Consider the following 18,916-nt stretch of genomic DNA (forward strand, 5'->3'; position numbering starts at 1 on the left):
GTATAGGGGCAGGTGTAGCACTTCCTGCGGTTGCAAGGAAAAGTGCCGGGTGTGGTGGGGCTAGAGGGGAGTGTGGAGCGGACAAGGGAGTCATGGAGAGAGTGGTCCCTCCGGAAAGCAGATAAGGGTGGGGAGGGAAAAATGTCTTTGGTGGTGGGGTCGGATTGCAGATGGCAGCAGTGTCGGAGGATGATGCGTTGGATCCGGAGGTTGGTGGGGTGGTACGTGAGGACGAGGGGGATTCCGTTTTGGTTGTTATTACGGGGAAGGGGTGTGAGGGATGAGTTGCGGGAGACATGGTCGAGGGCATTCTCGACCACTGAGGGCAGGGGGTGGGGGTGGTGGGGAGTTGCGGTCCTTGAAAAACAAGGACATCGGAGATGTACGGGAGTGGAATGCCTCATCCTGGGAGCAGATGCGGCGGAGGTGAAGGAATTGGGAATAGGGAATGGCATTTTTGCAGGAACGTGGGTGGGAGGTGGTGGGCTTGACACTGATATCGGTTTCTCGGTGGTTGCCAGAGATGGAGACAGAGAGGTCCAGGAAGGAGAGAGAGGTATTAAAGATGGTCCAGGTAAACTTAAGGTTGGGGTGGAAGGTGGTGGTGAAGTGGATGAACTGTTCGAGCTCCTCATGGGAGCACAAGGCGGCACCGATACAGTCATCGATGTAACGGAGGAAGAGGTGGAGTTTAGGGCCAGTGTAGGTACGGAAGAGGGATTGTTCCACATAACCTACAAAGAGGCAGGCATAGCTTGGGCCCATACGGGTACCTATGGCTACCCCCTTCGTCTGTAGGAACTGGGAGGAATTGAAAGAGAAGTTGTTGAGGGTGAGGACGAGTTCGGCTAAGCGGATGAGGGTGTCAGTGGAGGGGGAACTGGTCAGGCCTGCGGGACAGGAAGAAGCTTCCTGTTACATGCAACTTTCATTCTCTATTTGGTACGCATTCAAATATTTCTCTTTGTGGTCTTCCAGGGCTCCAATGAAGCACAACGCAACCTCGAGGAACAGCACCTCATCCTTCATCACAGCACATTACAACTGTCTGGACTCAATATGGAGTTCAATAATGTTATACACAAAATGACTGCAAAAAGTGTTTATTATTAATTTTGAGGCTTTTTTTAAAATCCAAAAGAATCATTTGGTAGGACAGAACTTCAATATTGCTGCAAAAGAGATACATTACAGAAATGTTTTCCTAATATTCAGAGCAAACATATGAATGCTGAATTTCAAAGCTATTAAAATAACTTGTAGTACAGGAGGAAATAGTCCTGATTGGTTGGCAAGTTGATTTTGATTGAACATGGTGTTGTCAGGCAGAAAGCACAAGGGAACGACAGGTATATTGCCTCCTGTGGATTACCCAGAATCAGAAAAATACATTTCTTTCATTTGCAGAGAACAGCCCCTGCATATAAATGAACAGCGAGTTTAAATAAGTCATGTCACAAGCACAACGGATTATCTTATGCTGGTTTTTAGTGTACACTGAGGATTGTTTAATACATACTGTCCAATCGCAGACACATATCCAATGTCTTGTTTAGGGTTTTGAAAGCATGAGCTGGTTGAACAGTCTGCCTATTATGAGCAGCTGGACAAACAGGTTTGATTTGATCTGATCTGGCATTGGGTGCGCAGCTTATACCCCTGGCATCACACTGGAATTAAAACTGATATACAATTATGCAGTAGACATAGATGTGGATGTCTTTTTGCAGTGCCAACAGCATCCTATCATTTAAAAGATAGCTTTCAGCTACCGTGAATGCACAGCAGCAAAAGGACTTGCTTAAGTTGTTACTCAAAATTTTAAAAAAAGGTACTAATGGTTTTTCAGGTTAACTAATTTGTCCAGGCACCTTCCAGCTCTCAAAGTGAACGCCTCAGGCTGATTTGCAAGATTGAGTAATTCACAGCAAATCTGGTGAGGATAGCCATTGTCCTGCAGGATAGCTATGCATTCTTGAAGCATGAAATTGGCATTCTTGTCTACGTCCAGAGGATTGCAAGAGAAAACGCCTTGCCAATCATGTTCTTTTTAAAGCAATATTCAATTTCTGCTCTACCAAGTGAATGCTTTGGTCTTCATTTTGTCCTTTACTTACCACACCAATGTGACACAGCAATACAGAACTTTGGGGATTGATGTTAAGAGCCTTTCGGAAATGAATTTCTGCCAGGTTGAACTTCTCTTGCTTATAGTAGATCATCCCCAGACCATACCTGCAGAGAGAGAAGATTACACAGGCCTCAATCTATAACACAGACTTGGACAGTAATTTACAAGTTCGTTACTTGCTCATCTCAAGTTGAAAAGTTCCTCTTAAAAATACTGGTTTATTTACATGGCTGAAATGTGAAAATCAAACAAAGTCTAGCTACAGAGATAGTAGGAACTGCCGATGCTGGAGAATCCGAGACAACAAGGTGTAGAGCTGGATGAACACAGCAGGCCAAGCAGCATCAGAGGAGCAGGACAGCTGACGTTTAGACCCGAAAACGTCTAGACCCGAAACGTCAGCTGTCCTGTTCCTCTGATGCTGCTTGGCCTGCTGTGTTCATCCACCTCTACACCTTGTTGTCTCAAAATCTAGCTACACCAACTTTTGCCAAGCAAGCAATTTTTAACTTCCTCCCACTATATGCAATGGCTGGTACAATTCTTGACAAATTCAATGGCAAGTGAGCTCCAAAATAATGCAACAACAAAATTAAAGGCAGGGATATGGCAAGTGGAAGAAAAGGTGGCCAAGCTCTCTGGCCCAGAAGAATGTTACGATGTCTATAAGAAACTGACTCCTAGACACTTCAAATATGCATTATAAATACTACACTTCACAACAGGGCACAGTCTAGCAGATTTCATATTGTGAGTTGAAGAAAATTTTTCAAAAGCTTTTTAGTTTATGAATTAACCTGATTAATTTCTAGAAGATGTTTGCAAATGTGACAACCGTATACTTGGAAGCAGTAGAATAATAAAATATACAACTAGAAAGAAGTCAGTGGAATCTGCAGTTGTTTTTAAGAATGATTCAAAAAGGACCTTTAAGATACTCCATCAATTGAAAAGGGATGAACTGCAGTCTTCCTAAATAAGGAATACTGATCCACGGGACCTGGCAGCCTTTGACCCGGAGGCAGTATCAACAAGAAGGAAGTTAAGGTGGTGTGTTATTGGCAGACATAAAAGGAAATCTACAAGCAAACGTGCACAGACACAGCACAGAGTAAACAGATAGAGACAAGGAGGATCACAATTCTTAGGAGAAGTAAATCTCTCACGAAGTGGTCAGATATTGTGCTTCAGATTTGCTCTGGGAACTGGATTTAAGAAAGGTCAAAAGCCTGGAAAACTAAGTGATTAGTTCAGAGATAGTAAGAACTGCCGATGTTGGAGTCAGGAGATAACAGTGTGGAACTGGAGGAACACAGCAGGCCAGGCAGCATCAGAGGTGCAGGAAAATTGATGTTTCGGGTCGGGACCCTTCAGAAATGGGGGAGGGGAAGGGAGCTCAGAAATAAAGAGAGAAGGGAGGGGTGAGGCTGGGGAAGGTAGGTGGGATGGTGATAAGTGAGTGCACGTAGGCAGTGTTGGGGATTGGTCAATGAGGTGGGAGGAACGGACAGGTGGGAGAGAAGATGGACAGGTTGTGTCAGGTCAAGGAGGTGGGGATGAGAGGGAGGGTTGGTCACGGGATGAGGCCGGGGGTGGGGAGATTTTGAAACTGGTGAATTCCATGTTTAGGCCATTGGGCAGTAGACTCCCAAGGTGGAATGCGAGGTGCTGCTCCTCCAGTTTGTGGGTGGTGTCATTGTGACACTGGAGGCGGCCCAGGATGGACATGTCACCCAGGGAGTGGGACGGAGAGTTGAAATGGTTCATGACCAGAAGGTGTTGTCATTTGTCACGAACACAGCGCAGATGCTCCACAAAACAGTGTCGGAGTCTCCACTTGGTCTCATTGATGTAGAGGAGGCCACATCAAGAGCAGCAAAATGCAACAGACCACATTGACGGATGTGCAGGTGAACCTCTGTCTGATGTGAAAGGTTTGTTCGATTCCTTGGATGGAGGGGAGGCGGGGGGGGGCGGAGGGAAGAGGGGGGGGGGGAGGTGTAGCACTTCCTGCTGTCGCAGGGAAAGGTGCTGAGGGTGGTGGGGTTAGTGGGGACTGTGGAGCGGACGAGGGAGTCACAGAGTGGTCCCTTTGAAAGGAAGATAGGGGTGGGGAGGGAAATATCTTTGGTTGTGGGATTGGATTGTACGTGGCAGAGAATGAAAGATACATTGGATTCGGAGGTTAGTGGGGTGATATGCGAGGACAAGGGGGATTCTGTCTTTGTTTTTGTTGGAGGGAGGGGATGGGAGGGCAGAGGTGCGGGAAACGCAAGAGATGTAGTCGAGAGCATTTTTCGACACCGGAGTGGGGAGGGGAGTTGTGGCCCTTGAAATAAGTGAACATCTGGGATGTTGGGGAGTGGAACGCCCCATCTTGGGAGCAGATCTGGCAGAGGTGAATGAGGGTGTTTTCCCAGAAGTTGACAAAGAGTGAGGTGGGATTTGATTGGTTGGTCAGCTGTAGAACTCTAGAAAGTTCACCAAGACTTTTGGGGCCCACGGGTGCCATCTTGCCATTGAAGATCATTCAATGACACTTGAAATTGAAGGCTGTTGTCAGATAGTGGTCTTGACCTATTCTGAATGAATAAAAAAAATATATCTTGGAACTGGGCAGCTATGTAATATCACATTCGGGTGGGAGTGATGTGGATGTTTGCAGTTATGCAAATCATATTTGTTGTATTGACTGTTAAAGTGAAATTTCCAAGATTTTTGTTGGTGAGTTGGGGGATTTCTTCAAACACATCCTTGTCTATGACTGCATAGCAGTTTAGAAGTTCTTTGAAGTGTTCTCTCCATCGGACTTGATGTTTTTTCTGTTGGTCAAATGTGTTCCCTCCCTACCCCACACTAGTGAGGAGGTTGGATATATATATTGCCTTGGTGGCACTGAAGACCACCTGGATGTAGTGCCTGTAAGGAGTTGCAACTCCTTCATCCTCCACTGGTTCTTGACTTCCAAAGTTCTTCTTTGTAACTCCATTTTGCTGTTTGGCAAGCTTTCCTCTTTGCTTTGCTGGCAATGTTATTACTGCCAGACACAGAGCTTTCCTCATCTTGTAGCTGATGGTTTCTTCTTAGCATGAAATGACAGCGGTCTTCTGCACTTTCCAGATTTCCTCTACTGTATTAGAAGTGAACTCTGAAGAGATTTTGCCGAAGATATTGGAGGATGTTCATTAGTCTGCTTTCCCCTAGAAGCTGCTCAAGATGGAGTATTTTTCCAGACTTGTCCTTCATCTGGTGGCATTTGATTGATAGATGATCAGATGAGCCAGTGGTCTGTTCAGCAGTCATCTGCACTGGTCATCTCTTAGGTAATGAGGATATCCCTTTGGTCTCTGGATTGAACTATACCTCCGTTGTCTTTGACTTGTCATTTTGACGGAACAGTGTACGGATGATGGCCAGCTGGTGTTTCGTACATTTAGTGAGGAGAATCCCATTGGAGCTGCAATTCCCAACTCCTTGCGATGACTCCTTTCCAGAGTTGGGCATCCTTTCCAATCCTGGCATTGAAGTCTCCAAGGGGGATAATTTTATCTTCCTTAGGGATTTTGGTATCACGTCCAGGGGGAGCAGAAGCCTTCTTCGGACTAATCTATGGCATTAAGGAATGGGGCACAGGAACTCATGATCATTGCCTGCTGGTTCTCACTAAGTTGTGGGCAGACGTTTATTGTTGCCAACAGGAAGCTTAGAGAGTTAGCTGATGATTTTGCTCTTCACGGTGAATCTAATTCGATGCATTCTGGGTTAACCCTCAGGGTTTTCCTCTCCAGAAGACGATGTAAATGTATTACATGTTATGAAAAGCAGTGGTTCCAATGCGAAACCCTGGGGAACACCATTACACCCTTTCTCCAGCCTGAAAAACATCAATTAGCCACTATCATCTCTTTCCTATCACTCAACTGAGCTAGTATGCATGCTGAAACTGTTTCCTTTAATTCAGGATCAATAACTTTAATTCCAAGTCCATTATGCAGCACCAGCCACATCAAGTCTACCTTCAAAAAACTTCATTGACATGACAATCCCTTAATAAATTACAGGAGATTTTCCTTAAGAAACATGCTTTTGTCCAAGTGACAAATAATTATTTTTGTTTTGAATTAGTTACTAAACACCAAAATTAGGCTGACTGAGTTTACCATTACACCTTTCTTTGGAACAAAGGGTTTAAAATATGCAATTCTCCAGTTCTCTAGACAACTTCACTTTTGTAACCGCCACTAACTCCCATGGGGCCTTATCAACTTTAAAGTACATACGGCCTATCCAACACCATCGCCTTCATAACTTTAAATCCTTCTAGTGAATGAATTAGTGAAATAGCATGGGTGAGGCCCTTCAAACTATCAGGTCCGTGCCAGAATATCTATACCAATCCTACTTTCCCTCATTATACCCATAGTCTTGAATGTTATGACATTTCAAATGCTCATCCAAGTAATTTTTCCCAAGGTTGTGAGGTTACCCACTTCAACTACTCTCTCAAACAGTGCATTCCAGGCCCCCACCACCTTCTTGGTGAAAAACTTTTCCTTAAAGCCCCTCTAAAACTCATGCCTGTTACTTTAAAATTATGCCCCTTTGTTCTTGACCCTTAAACTAAGGCATCTTTCTATCCATGCCCCTCACAATCTAATACACCTCTATTAGGAACCTATCAAATTTCTCTGCTCCAAAAAACAACCCAAACTTATCCAGCCTTTCTTCATAGCTGAACTGCTTCATCACAGGCAACATCTCGGTTAATCTCCTCTGCACTACCTCCATGACATTCCTCCTATTATGTAGGGACCAGAAATGCACACAGTATCCAGCTGTGATAAAACCAAAGTTTTGTACAGCTCTAACAGTACCTCTCTCTTTAATCTATGCCTCAACTAATAAAGATATGCCTTCTTTCTCTGCCCTGCTGCCTTAAGAAATCTGTGGACAAGCAACCAAGATCCCTCAGTTTTTGAAAGGGGTCCTAGAGTCTCGTCATTCATTGAGTACTCCTTTGTCTTCTTCCCCCTTCCAAAGTGCATTACCTCATATGTATGAGGGTTAAATTCTATCTTCCGTTGTTCACTGATTGGTCCATCTAACCAACCCATGTACGCCTGTAAGCCAAGACGTTCTTCCTCACTGACAGCCACTTGGTCATCTGTAAAATTATCATCTCCACTGCCACACTCACCTATTTATAAATATCACAAACAACAAAAGGAATCCAGCACTGATTCCTGTGGTACACCACTGCACATCAGACTCCACTCACACGAACAGCCTCCGTCACTACCCTCTGTCTCCTGCCATTATGTCAATATTGGATCCATCTTGCCAAGTTATGCTGGCTCCTACCAGCCTTTCACTTCTTTATCAGTTTCCCATGTGGAACTTGGGGAAAGGCCTTGCTGAAATCCATATAACCTGTTATCAACTGCACTATCCTCATCAACACAACCAAGGTCACCTCCTTGTCCTAAATCACACCCAGTTCTGTTCAAATATCAATTTCATCCTGGTCAAGCAACATCTTTTTAAAACAGTTATCCTTGTTCTTAACTCCTTCCTTTACCTACCTTCCTTCAGTCCTATAATCTTCCAAGATAGCTGCACATTTCAAATTCTGACCTATTCAGCATCCTATACACAGGCAAAAATTAAAATTACAGGACTTCCAGAAACTTGGCCCACCTGAAATTCAGTAAACAGCAAGGAAGACTTCTAGGATGATTTGAAAATAAAGGAAACCAATGAAATAACAGCAGCAAAAGCACAAGGTGAGATGTGATCTTGGCTTAACAAGCTGACAGAGGATAGGATTAAAAGAAGGGGTCTGATCCACATCATCCATGCAAACAAAGGCATTACACGATGAGATAGGTCAACCATGCTTTCTGAACCAGAGGGATCACTGCACTGAATTGCATCAGCTCCCAAGTTACTGAGTCCATAAGATCCAAGACATAGCAACAGAAGTAGGCTATTCAGCCCAACGAGATAATTCTACTATTCGATAATTTGTTTCTCAACCTCATTCTCCTGCCTTCTCCCTGTAACCCTTTAGCCCCTCACGGATCTAGAGCCTATCTATCTATCTTAAGTACACTCAATGACTTGGCCTTTACAGCCCTGTGGTAATAACTTCTACAGATTAACCATCCTCTGGCTGAAGACATTGCTCCTCATTTCAGTTCTAAAGGGTCGTCCCTTCACTGAGGCTGTGCACTCTGATCCTAGTCTCTCCAGCTTCTGGAAACATCTTTTCCACGTCCACTCTATCCAGACCTCTCAGTATTTGTAAGTTTCAATGAGATCCCCTTACATCCTTCTAAATGCCATTGAGTAAAGACCCAGAGTCTTCAACTGGTCCTCATATGACAAACCCACTCTTTATCTGTCCAAGTACTTCTGCCACTTCGTCAACATTATCTTTGTCCCTCTGTGTCATCTGCAAATTTAACAACAATGCTCTCAGTTCCTTCGTCCCGATCATTAAGGCATAACGTGAATAGTTGTGGTCCCAAATCAATCCCGTGTAACTCGACGAGTCACTGGCAGCCATCCCGAAAATGATGTTTTTATCCCCACTCTCTGCCTTCTGCCAGTCAGCCAATCCTCTAACTAAGCCAGTACTGTGCCCTTAGCGCTCATCTTATTTCACAGCCACCTGTGGGGCACCATATCAAAAGGGTCTCCTTTGTCTAACTTGCTCATTACCTCTTCAAAGAAGTTTAACAGATTTGTCAGGCATGACCTCCCCTGAATGAAACTTTGCTGACTTAGCACTCTTCGACCATGCTCTTCACAATCTTGGCCTTAATAATGGACTCTAAAACTTGAACCACCAAGATCAGACTAATCAGCCTACAGTTTCCTGTCTTCTGCCTCTCTCCCTTCTTAAACAGGGATGTTACATTAGCCAACTTCCAGTCCTCTGACACCAGCCCTGACAGATCACTTCCAATGCCTGTTCAATCTCTTCAGCTATCTCCTTCACAACTCTAGGGTGTAGTCTATCTGGTCAGGATAACTTATCCACCTTCAGACTTTTCAGCTTCCCTAGCATCTTCTCCTTAGTGATGGCCACAATGTTCACCTCTACATCCAGACTCCCTAAGTCTGGTGTCTTCCACTGTGAAAATCATTGCAAAACACCAATTCAGTTTCTCCGCCATTTGTTGTTCCACATTACCACTTCTCTAACCTCATTTTCCAGCAATCCAACATCCACTCTTGCCTCTCTCTTCCTTCTAGATATTGAAAAGAAAAAGTCTTGCAAACTTTGTAATAATAGCCAGCTTACTCTCAGTTTATCTTCTCAACCATTATTGCTTTTTTGGTTATCCTCTGCTGCTTTTTAAAGCCTTCCCAATCCTCTGGCTTCCCACTAAACATCACCATATCGTATGCTTTTTATTTTGCTTTTACTTTTACACTGACCCTGACTTTCCTTGTCAGCCATGGTTGCCTCAAAACACCCCTTTGTATTTTTCTTCTTCCTTGGGAAGACTTTCTGTTGTGCCTCCCAAATTATCCCCAGCAAATCCTGCAATTGCTGCTCCACAATCTTCTCTGCTAGGCTCCCCTTCCAATCAACTATGGACAGCACCTCCCTCGTGTTTTTGTACTTAGCTTCACTCAACTATAATACTGTCACATTCAATTCCAGCTTCTCCCACTAAGTATTATAGAATTCACCCTGCCCCTAGGGGTTCCTGCATCTTAAGTACCTCATTAAGTACACATCACCAAATCCAGAATTGCCTGTTCCCTCGTGGGCTGTACCACAAGTTGCTCCAAACAAAACATTGCGTTGACATTCCATTAACTCCTTTTCTTGAAATCTGCTACTGATTTGATTTTCCCAGTCCACCCACATACTCGAAATCCACCATGAAAACTATAATAGTGCCTTTCTTATATGTCTTTTCTATCTCCCAATTTATTTTCTTCCCCACATCCTAACCACGAGGCCTTACACAACTCCCATCAGGGTCGTTTCTCCTTTGCAGTTCCTCAACTCTACCCACACAGATTCTACTCTATATCACTTCTTACTGTCATTTCTTACCAAGAAGGCAACCCTGCCTCCTCCGCTCATCATCTGTCCTTTCGATGTGTATCCTTGAATATTTAGTTCCCAGCCTTGATACCCTTGCAGCCACATTTGTGATACCCACAACCTTGCACCTGCCAATTTCAATCTGTGCTATTAGCTCATTTACCTTGTTTTGTATACAGATTGCAATACAACACCCTTAGTCCTGTGTTGACTGCCAACTCCCCTTCTCATAGCTGTCTTCTCATTTGCTGTGCCTAAAGTTAGATTCCTGACCCTTTCCATATTGTCCTATTACTTGTTCTGAAAATTTAATAACCTCTACTGAGCCCACTCCCTTTAACCTCTTCCAAGCAAGTGAACCCAACACCCCTACTATTTAGTTTCAAGTCCTACCCACAGCCCTCGTGATGCAATTTGACAGGACTGTAGTCCCACATAATTCAGGAGCCCATTCCATCGGAACAGCTTCTTCCTCCTGCAGTACTGATGCTAATGTCCCAAGATTTCAAACAAACAGTCTTCTCCCACACCAAACTTTAAGCCATCTGTTTACCTCAATCTTATTGACCCTGTGCCAAGTAGCTCATGGCTAACCTGCACACCTTTGGACTGTGGGAGGAAACCAGAGCACCCGGAGGAAACTGACACAAGACACCTCTGCAGCCTAAATGAAATATCCTGAACCCAGGCACCACAGCCTTTGGAACTCTCAATTGGTCACAAAGAAGTGTCTATTCCCCAGGTTTTACAAGTATACTAGATTACAACTACATTTCTCTTTTCTCCCTCCTCTTGATTGGCTCCCTTTACGGCTATGTTTATGGCCAGTTCACTCATCCTCCCTACAGCCCCCATTCTCATCCACAGGGAGCAAGAATCTCAAACCTGTTAGTTAAGCTCAAGGACTGCAGCTCCCTGACTACTGACTAAATTTGAGGTAGTTAATCTAAGAGGTGTGACTGTCTCCTGAAACAGCATCCAAGTAACTCTTCCCCTCCCTCATGTGTCAGTGTTCAAAGCCCAGACTCTAGCTCATCAACTTTGAGTCAGAGTTGCTCAAACAACCAAAACTTCCTACAGATGTGGTCACCATGAACTGCAATGCAGTCCACCAGCTCCTACATCATGCAGTTACAACATCACCTGGCCCTGCATCTCTATTTTCATTACTTAATTCATCAATTGATCTTTAAAAACTTTCATTCTGGTCTTTTAGTTTGTACACTAAATATTTCCCCAATTGCCTTCAATCTGAAAGTAACCTATAATACATAAGACAAATTAGTACCGATCATCAGCCATTGAACTTATGGCTTACCTGTGATGTCACACTTGTGCTGGGCCCCCCCATCCTGGATTTCAATTTATCCTTTTCAAAAAACCTTACAAACTACGAGCCAAAAAAGCAAGCAGAAAGCACTGCTTCCCATTCTGCCCATAAATTCCCAAAAAACTACATTCTCACTTGGGCTGTCTCTCATTCTGGATGTGAGCTCTCCTTGCAAAGCGTACTGATTATGCACTTTGAACAGGCCCCTCTCTGAAATCACCGTAAGGTAAGCTGAGATGACTCACACTTGTTAAGCTTCAATAGTAATTAATACCCATTAAGGTCCAAATCAAGCTTCAGGTGATTGAGGGATGGTTATCAAATCAGCTGAGTGAGCTACTTTTCTAACTTTTTCACTAGACTTCTTTTTCCAGTTTAAAATTAAAGATTTACCAGTTCTATTCTCATAACACCTCTAAATTCCCTGAACTGTATATTCATTTGGGCTGCATCTCACTCAGGATGTGATCTCTCCTTCCTGATAATGCGAAACCTACTGAGTCAAAAAGGACTTAGGACCTACTTCACCAAGGAAAATTTCCTCCTTGTGAGCTAGTCCAGCAATTCACTTGTCTGGTGTGCCTCACTCTTTCACTGGTGCACTATGCCATCTCCCCAGAGGATGATGCCTTCCTTCAGCCATTACTGTAGTGCTGGCATCAAGAACTCTCAACTGCCACCAAGCCACGTCCTACATATAATAAAGTGCTCAAACATCAGCCCAATTTCCAACGCACACAATGGAAAGCCCATTTTCAAGCTAATTCAAATATTTTCATGAAGCCTTCAGGGACTGTGAAGTGAACAATCTGTCATTCAACACCAGATAAGCAGGTTAATATATGTTTTATCAAACACACAAACAGCAATGGAACTGCAGACCCATAAAGAAAAAGATTAACATGTTTTTTTTTGCAAAAAACAAGCAGAACAAAATTAAACAATTACACAGCATTCCCCAGAATCAACCATGTAAATATTAAGCAAAGATTACCACGCAGGGAGGAATACCGGAATTCACAGAAGCAATTTCAAAAGGTGATATCTAGAAAGTGCAAAACTCTTAGTAATAGCAAAAGTATAACAACAGAGTTAGCTTCACTGTTGTCTAGTCAAAAACATCAGGAATGATGCCCTTACAAAACATTGAAGAGCTAAAATAGGTTACCGAGATGATTCTTGGACTTTTGAATCATACTACTATTAGGTGAATTCTCTGCCTAAATAAACAAACCTAATCTAAAAGCTAAATTTTGCATTCACATTTAACTGATTTGTCTGAATTAGACTTAACTTTTAGATTGCAAAATTAATTTTTTTTAATTCACTCGCAGGATCTGAGTTTCCTGGCGAGACAGTATTTATTGCCTGTCCCAAACTGTCCTTGAGAAGGCGGTGGTGAGCTGTTGGTAGACGTACAATGCTTGTAGGGAGGGAATTTCAGGATTTTCACACAGCGACAGTGAAGGAACGGCAATATATTTCCAAGTCAGAATGGCAAGTGCCTTGGAGGAGAATTTACAGGTGCTCCTAAGGTATCTGCTGCCCTTGTCCTTCTAGATGGAAGCAGTCATTGGTTTGAAAGGTGCTGAGGATCTTCACGGAATTTCTGCAGTGCATCTCATTGGTACACAACTGGTTGTTGATAGAGGGAGTGGATGTTTATGGACGTGCTGCCAATGAAGTGGGCTGCTTTGTTTTGGATAGTGTCAACCTTCTTGACTGTTCCATCACACTCTTGACTTGTGCCTTATAGACAGGTGGACAAGTTTTGGGGAGTCAGGTGGTGAGATACTCACTGCAATATTGCTAGTCTTTAACCTGTTCTTGCAGCTACAGTATTTATTTGGCTACTCCAGTTGCATTTCTGATCAATGGTAAGCCCCAGGATGTTGACAGTAAGGGATAAAAATCACTGACGTCAAGAGTCTAGTTAGGTTGTCTCTGACTGACAGGTGCGAATGTTCCTTGCCACTTTTCAGCCAAAGCCTAGATATTGTCCTAATCTTATTGCATTTGAACATGGACTGCTTCAGTATCTAATGAATCACAAATGGTGCTGAACATTGCAGAGTCAGCAGACATTCCCACTTCTGACTTTGTGATAGAGGGAAGGTCATTGATTAAGGAGCTGAAGATGGTTGGGCCTAGGATACTTTCCTGAGAAACTCCTACAGAGCTGTCCTGGAGCTGAGATGACTGCCCTCCAACAACCAATCTTCCTATATGCCAGGCATGACACCCACCAGTGGAGAAACATTTCTTCCCTCAATTCCCATTGATTCCAGTTTTGCTAGGGCTCCTCAATGCCACACCTGCTCAAATGTGGCCTTGTTGCAAAGAGCTGCCACTCTCACCTCACCTCTGGAATTCTGCTCCCGTGTCCATGTTTGAACTAAGGTTGTAATGAGGTCAAGAGCTCAGGTGGCCCTGGCAGAACCCAAACTGGGCATCACTGAACAGGTGCTACTCGATAGCACTGTTGATACCTCCCATCACTTTACTAATGATCAAGAGTAGACTGATGGCAGTAATTGTGTGGGTTGGATTTGTCCTGCTTTTTATATAGAGGATATACCTGTGCAATGTTCTACATTGTCAAGTAGATGCCAGTGTTGTAACTGTATTGAATAGCTTGACAAGAGTGTGGCAATTTTTGGGGTACAAGTCTTCTGAACTTTGCTGGAAAGTTGTCAGGGCTCATAGCCTTGGAAGAATACATTGCCTCCGAATGTGAACATGCAGTGAATAATTTTAGCAGACTGACATCTCTCATGTTGAGTGAAAGGGCTGCCCTTGTTTGGAAGACACAAAAATGGCCGACAAGGGATAAAAAGAAGTAGCAGTCTGCTCCAACATTTAAATGAAACGTAATGGTACCTTTGAATAGCGCTACTCCAAGGTGAACGGAAGGTCCTACAAGCAACCATCTGAGACAGTTTGATAAGAGGATGCCAAAGGATAGACAAGTGATTGATTCCAGCCTTATTAATGGAAGGATGTTGGGAGTTATTCACAGTACTAAGAAATAAGTTCGAGTTAAAGATTCTTCAGATAATCAGAGATAGATTGACATAATTATAGATACACATATAACCAAAGTATAACTGAAGCATCAGGAGAAAAACATTTAAAGCCTAGATGTGAAAATTAATTGGTATCAGGAAGTACTTTCCTTATCCCACTCCTGACATTCTCCTGTACGGGTGACACGGTGGCTCAGTGGTTAGCACTGCTGCTTCACAGCACGAGGGACCTGAGTTCGATTCCACCCTCAGGCGACTGTCTGTGTGGAGTTTGCACGGTCTCCCCGTGTGCATGGGTTTCCTCCGGGTGCTCCGGTTTCCTCCCACAGTCCAAAGATGTGTAGGTTAGGTGGATTGGCTAAGCTAAATTACCCCTCGTGTTCAGGAATGTGTAGATTAGGTGGGTTATAGGGATAGATCTGGGTGGGATGCTCTGAGGGATGGTGTAGACTTGTTAGGCCAAAGGACCTGTTTCCACGCTGTAGGGATTCTATGATCTAGGATCTCTGAAAAGATGCCTGGTAAATCCTGAACAAATTAGATTGTTCACAACTTATTAGTTACGAAGTACTAACAGTTGGACTTAATTTTTTTTACTGACTTTATAACAGAAATTAATATGAATCGTATAGCAATCAGTTAAAACCAACTGTCTTTTGTATTTTTTATAATTGGGACAGTGGAAAAATGGAGAGGAATAACAGATTTTAATAGAGATAGCACTTGGAATACAATGGATAACAGAATTCAAACAGCCCTAAGAGATAAGCAAGTCTGGGACAGACCCGAAGGAGTATAACCAATAACTTTGGAAGGTGAATAGGATGCATAGAAAGATCCCGAGGCATGGAGATTACAATGTCTGTTTAAACACAGATCACGGGAAGCTAGGGCTGTCCATAGGAATGCCGATCATTTATTAGGTGTATGGAATAAGGGGGAAGGACACAGTGACCGTGTTGTATGTGATTATTGTAGCACAAAAGGTACAAAGATGCTGTATTTCACTGTAAAAAAATCAGCGTATGTCATTGATCTCTCTTCTGATCTGACCCATAAATTAAGAGAATGACGGTTCTCACGTCGAAACCAGATTCAGCGGAAAATCTTTGGCCCTCTACCTGCATTAACTACTTGTTGCTTGAACAAAAGTCTGCCACTTGCCCGAATCCTGCAGCAAAAGCATACCTATAAATGAGGTATCAGTCTGGTGAAGCGACCAAACAGGACTACATACGTGCCACGTGGAATCCTGCCTGCATCCTGAGTCTTTGTCCCCTGTCAGGGGGTAATGCTCCTACACTGAAAACCACTGGAGGCGGCCGAGCTGGATCATCCACACGGCATGTAGATCACTGTGAATGCGTCAGCCTTATCTTTTGCACTGATGTGCTGAGCTCTCCCATCATTGAGGATGGGGTTATTTATTGGAGCTGTCTCCTCCAGTGAGTTGTTTAGTTTTCCACCACCATTCATGACTGGATGCAGCAGGACAGCAGGGCTTAGATATGATCCACAGTGGGATCGCTTTGCCCTGTCTATCACCTGCTACTTATTCCACGTGGCATGTATGTAGTCCTGTTTGGTCGCTTCACTAGACTGATACCTCAGTTATAGGTATGCTTTTGCTGCACCTGGCATGCCTTCCTGCCCACTCCATTGAACCAGGGTTGATCCCCTGGCTTAATGGTAGTGACAGATTGAGGGACGTCAGATCATAAAGTTCCAGATTACATTAGAGTATTGTTCTGCAGTTGGTGATGGCCCTCAGTGTCCCTTGGATACCCATGCTTGAGTTGCTAGATCTGTTCAATGTCTGTCCCATTTGCCATGCAACACAATGGAGGGTATTCTGTCTCCACAAGACTTGTGCAGTGGTCACTTTTACCGATACTGTCATGCAGACACGTATCTGCAACAGGCAGCTGATATGGATGAGGTCAAGTACGTTTTTCCCTCGTTGGTTCCTTCACAACCTGCTGCAGACCCAGTCTTGCGGCTATGTGGTTTATAACCTGACCAAATCAATCAATCAATCAATAATGCTACTGCCGAGCCACTCTTGGTCGATGACAGTCAAATCTCCCACCCAGAGTACATTTTGCACCCTTGCCATCCTTAATGTATCCTCCATGTGTTGATCAACATGGAGGAATACTGATTCACCAGCTGAGGGAGAATGATACTTGGTAATCTGAAGGAGGTTTCCTTGCCAATGTTAAACCCAGTGTCATGACATGTTTTGGCTCTGGAGTCAATATTCAGGACTCCCAAAGAAACTCCCTCCCGACTGTATATCACTGATGGGACAGGACATATCCAGGGATGATGATGGTGGTGTCTGGGATGTTGTCAGTGTAGTAAAAGTCCGTGACTATGACTACGTCAGGCTGTTGTTTGACTTGTGTGCAAGATGCTCTTGCAATTTTGGCATGTTCATAGGGTCAACAGAGCTGTTTTTGCCATTGCCTGTTCGGATGTCTAAGTTGATGTGAGGTGGTTTACCTGGTTTTCACTTCTCTGTTGGGATTTTGTAGCAATTGATACAATGGAATGGCTTGCTATGCCATTTCAGAGGGCAGTTGAGAGTTTACCACATGGCTATGGTTCTGGAGTCACATTTTGGCCAGACCAGGCAAGGATGGCAGCTTTCCTGCAGGACATTAGTGGTCCAGGTGGGCTTTTCTGACAATCAGCAGTGGATTCTCATAGGCATCGTTGGATTCTTCATTCCAGATATTTTATTGGATTCAAATTCCACCATCTGCCTCAGCATGATTCGAATCTAGATCCTCAGAAATGATTTTTAAGTGGGCTTCAAATTCAAGGAGGAATATAAAAGTTAATTAATTGGTCTTTTATATCTCATGATTACACAATACAATGGTCTGAATGGCTACCTTGGAACTACAAACTTGTTTCCATACACTTTAAGCAGTGAATTTTATATCATCACAAGGTGATATGTTTGCTGTTCAATGCAGTGCACTTACTGTTTTTAATTAATAGCCACAATTAAATCAGTTGTTTCAATCTGACTGCGCATTCAGCTTACATCTATCAAGCGAAGACCCAGATTTCCCACCAAAAAAAAAAAAACAGGAGTATGCTGCTTCTTCTCATCCAAAAAAAGGCAGCATTACCCACTGCAGCAAAACCTCAGCTGCTTCAGCAGTTACTTTACACAAATAACTTGTGCTTACCAGGCATTGTAGTGTTGAGAGTTTACATGAATTGCATTTCTGAAACAGGCCAGTGCTTTATCCAACTCTTCTGTTAATACAAACTCATGACCAAGGAGAGTGTATGCATAAGCAAAGTTTGGATCCACTTGAATGGCTCTCTGGAAGAACTTGATTGCTATATCATGCTCTCGCTGCAAGCTGAAGCAGTTCCCTGCTGCACACCAAGCCTGTATGAGGAATGAAAAAAATTCAGAGCAACTGTATGCCTGCACTCATTTCCACGCATCAATTAACCCAATACAGGGCAACAGAAGCATTGCTTTAAGGATCAAACTAATCAGACTCTCAAAATCTACAACGAATAATGAAAACTGACAATTTGGCAATGCTTGGTGTATCTTCATCTCAAGTCCAAGTCTAAACATTAATTGAACATAGAACATAACAGCGCAGTAGAGGCCTCTTGGCCCTCGATGTTGCGCCGACCTGTGAAACCAATCTGAAGCCCATCTAACCTACACCATTCCATTATCATCCATATGTTTATTCAATGACCATTTAAATGCCCTTAAAGTTGGTGAGTCTACTACTGTTGCAGGCAGGGGATTCCACACCCTTCCTACTCTCCGAGTAAAGAACCTACCTCTGACATCTGTCCTATATCTATCACCCCTCAATTTAAAGCCATGTCCCCTCGTGCTAGCCATCACCATCCAAGGAAAAAGGACACACAAGGAACACAAAAGTAAACAAAAAACTGTGGAAGCTGGAAATCTGAAACGAAAACAGAGTGCTGGAGAAACTCAGTTTCCAATGAAGGGTGACTGGACTTGAAAGGTTTCTCTTTTTACAGATGCTGAGAGACCGGAGTTTCTCAGCACTTTGTTTTTAAGTTATTGAACAGGGTCAGCTGTCTGATCGAGGATTCTTTTCAAAAAACTCAAACATGAAATGAACAATCCAAATTTCCAGCATCTGTAAACACACGGACATGTGTTAGAACTGGGTGTTGTGCTAGATTAGTGGCCTGTGCAATTGGTTTCACCTGAGGTGGTCCCATATGAGAGTACATTAGTCAGTGAGCAATGAGAAATAGAGTGAACCAAGAACAAAAAAAATGAAGAGGCAGATGGGTCATATACTAGATGGAGGAGTAACTGAAGCAAGATCAGATTT

The 18,916-nt window shown here is 43.5% G+C and overlaps 1 protein-coding gene across 1 annotated transcript in view; it reads right to left on the reverse strand.

The window, feature by feature from the left end:
• cdc27 (cell division cycle 27) overlaps positions 1-18,916 on the reverse strand; it is a 107,600-nt gene that overhangs the window by 12,760 nt on the left and 75,924 nt on the right. Inside the window, exons 14-15 of the mRNA XM_048614696.1 lie at positions 17,759-17,967; positions 2,118-2,235 (exon numbers count right to left, since the gene is read on the reverse strand). Of these exons, the coding sequence (XP_048470653.1) occupies positions 2,118-2,235; positions 17,759-17,967 (327 nt within the window). The remainder of the gene's footprint in view (positions 1-2,117; positions 2,236-17,758; positions 17,968-18,916) is intronic.

The sequence above is a fragment of the Rhincodon typus genome, chromosome 30 (genome assembly GCF_021869965.1).
Source record: "Rhincodon typus isolate 14 chromosome 30, sRhiTyp1.1, whole genome shotgun sequence".
NCBI classification, from domain to species: Eukaryota; Metazoa; Chordata; class Chondrichthyes; order Orectolobiformes; family Rhincodontidae; genus Rhincodon; species Rhincodon typus.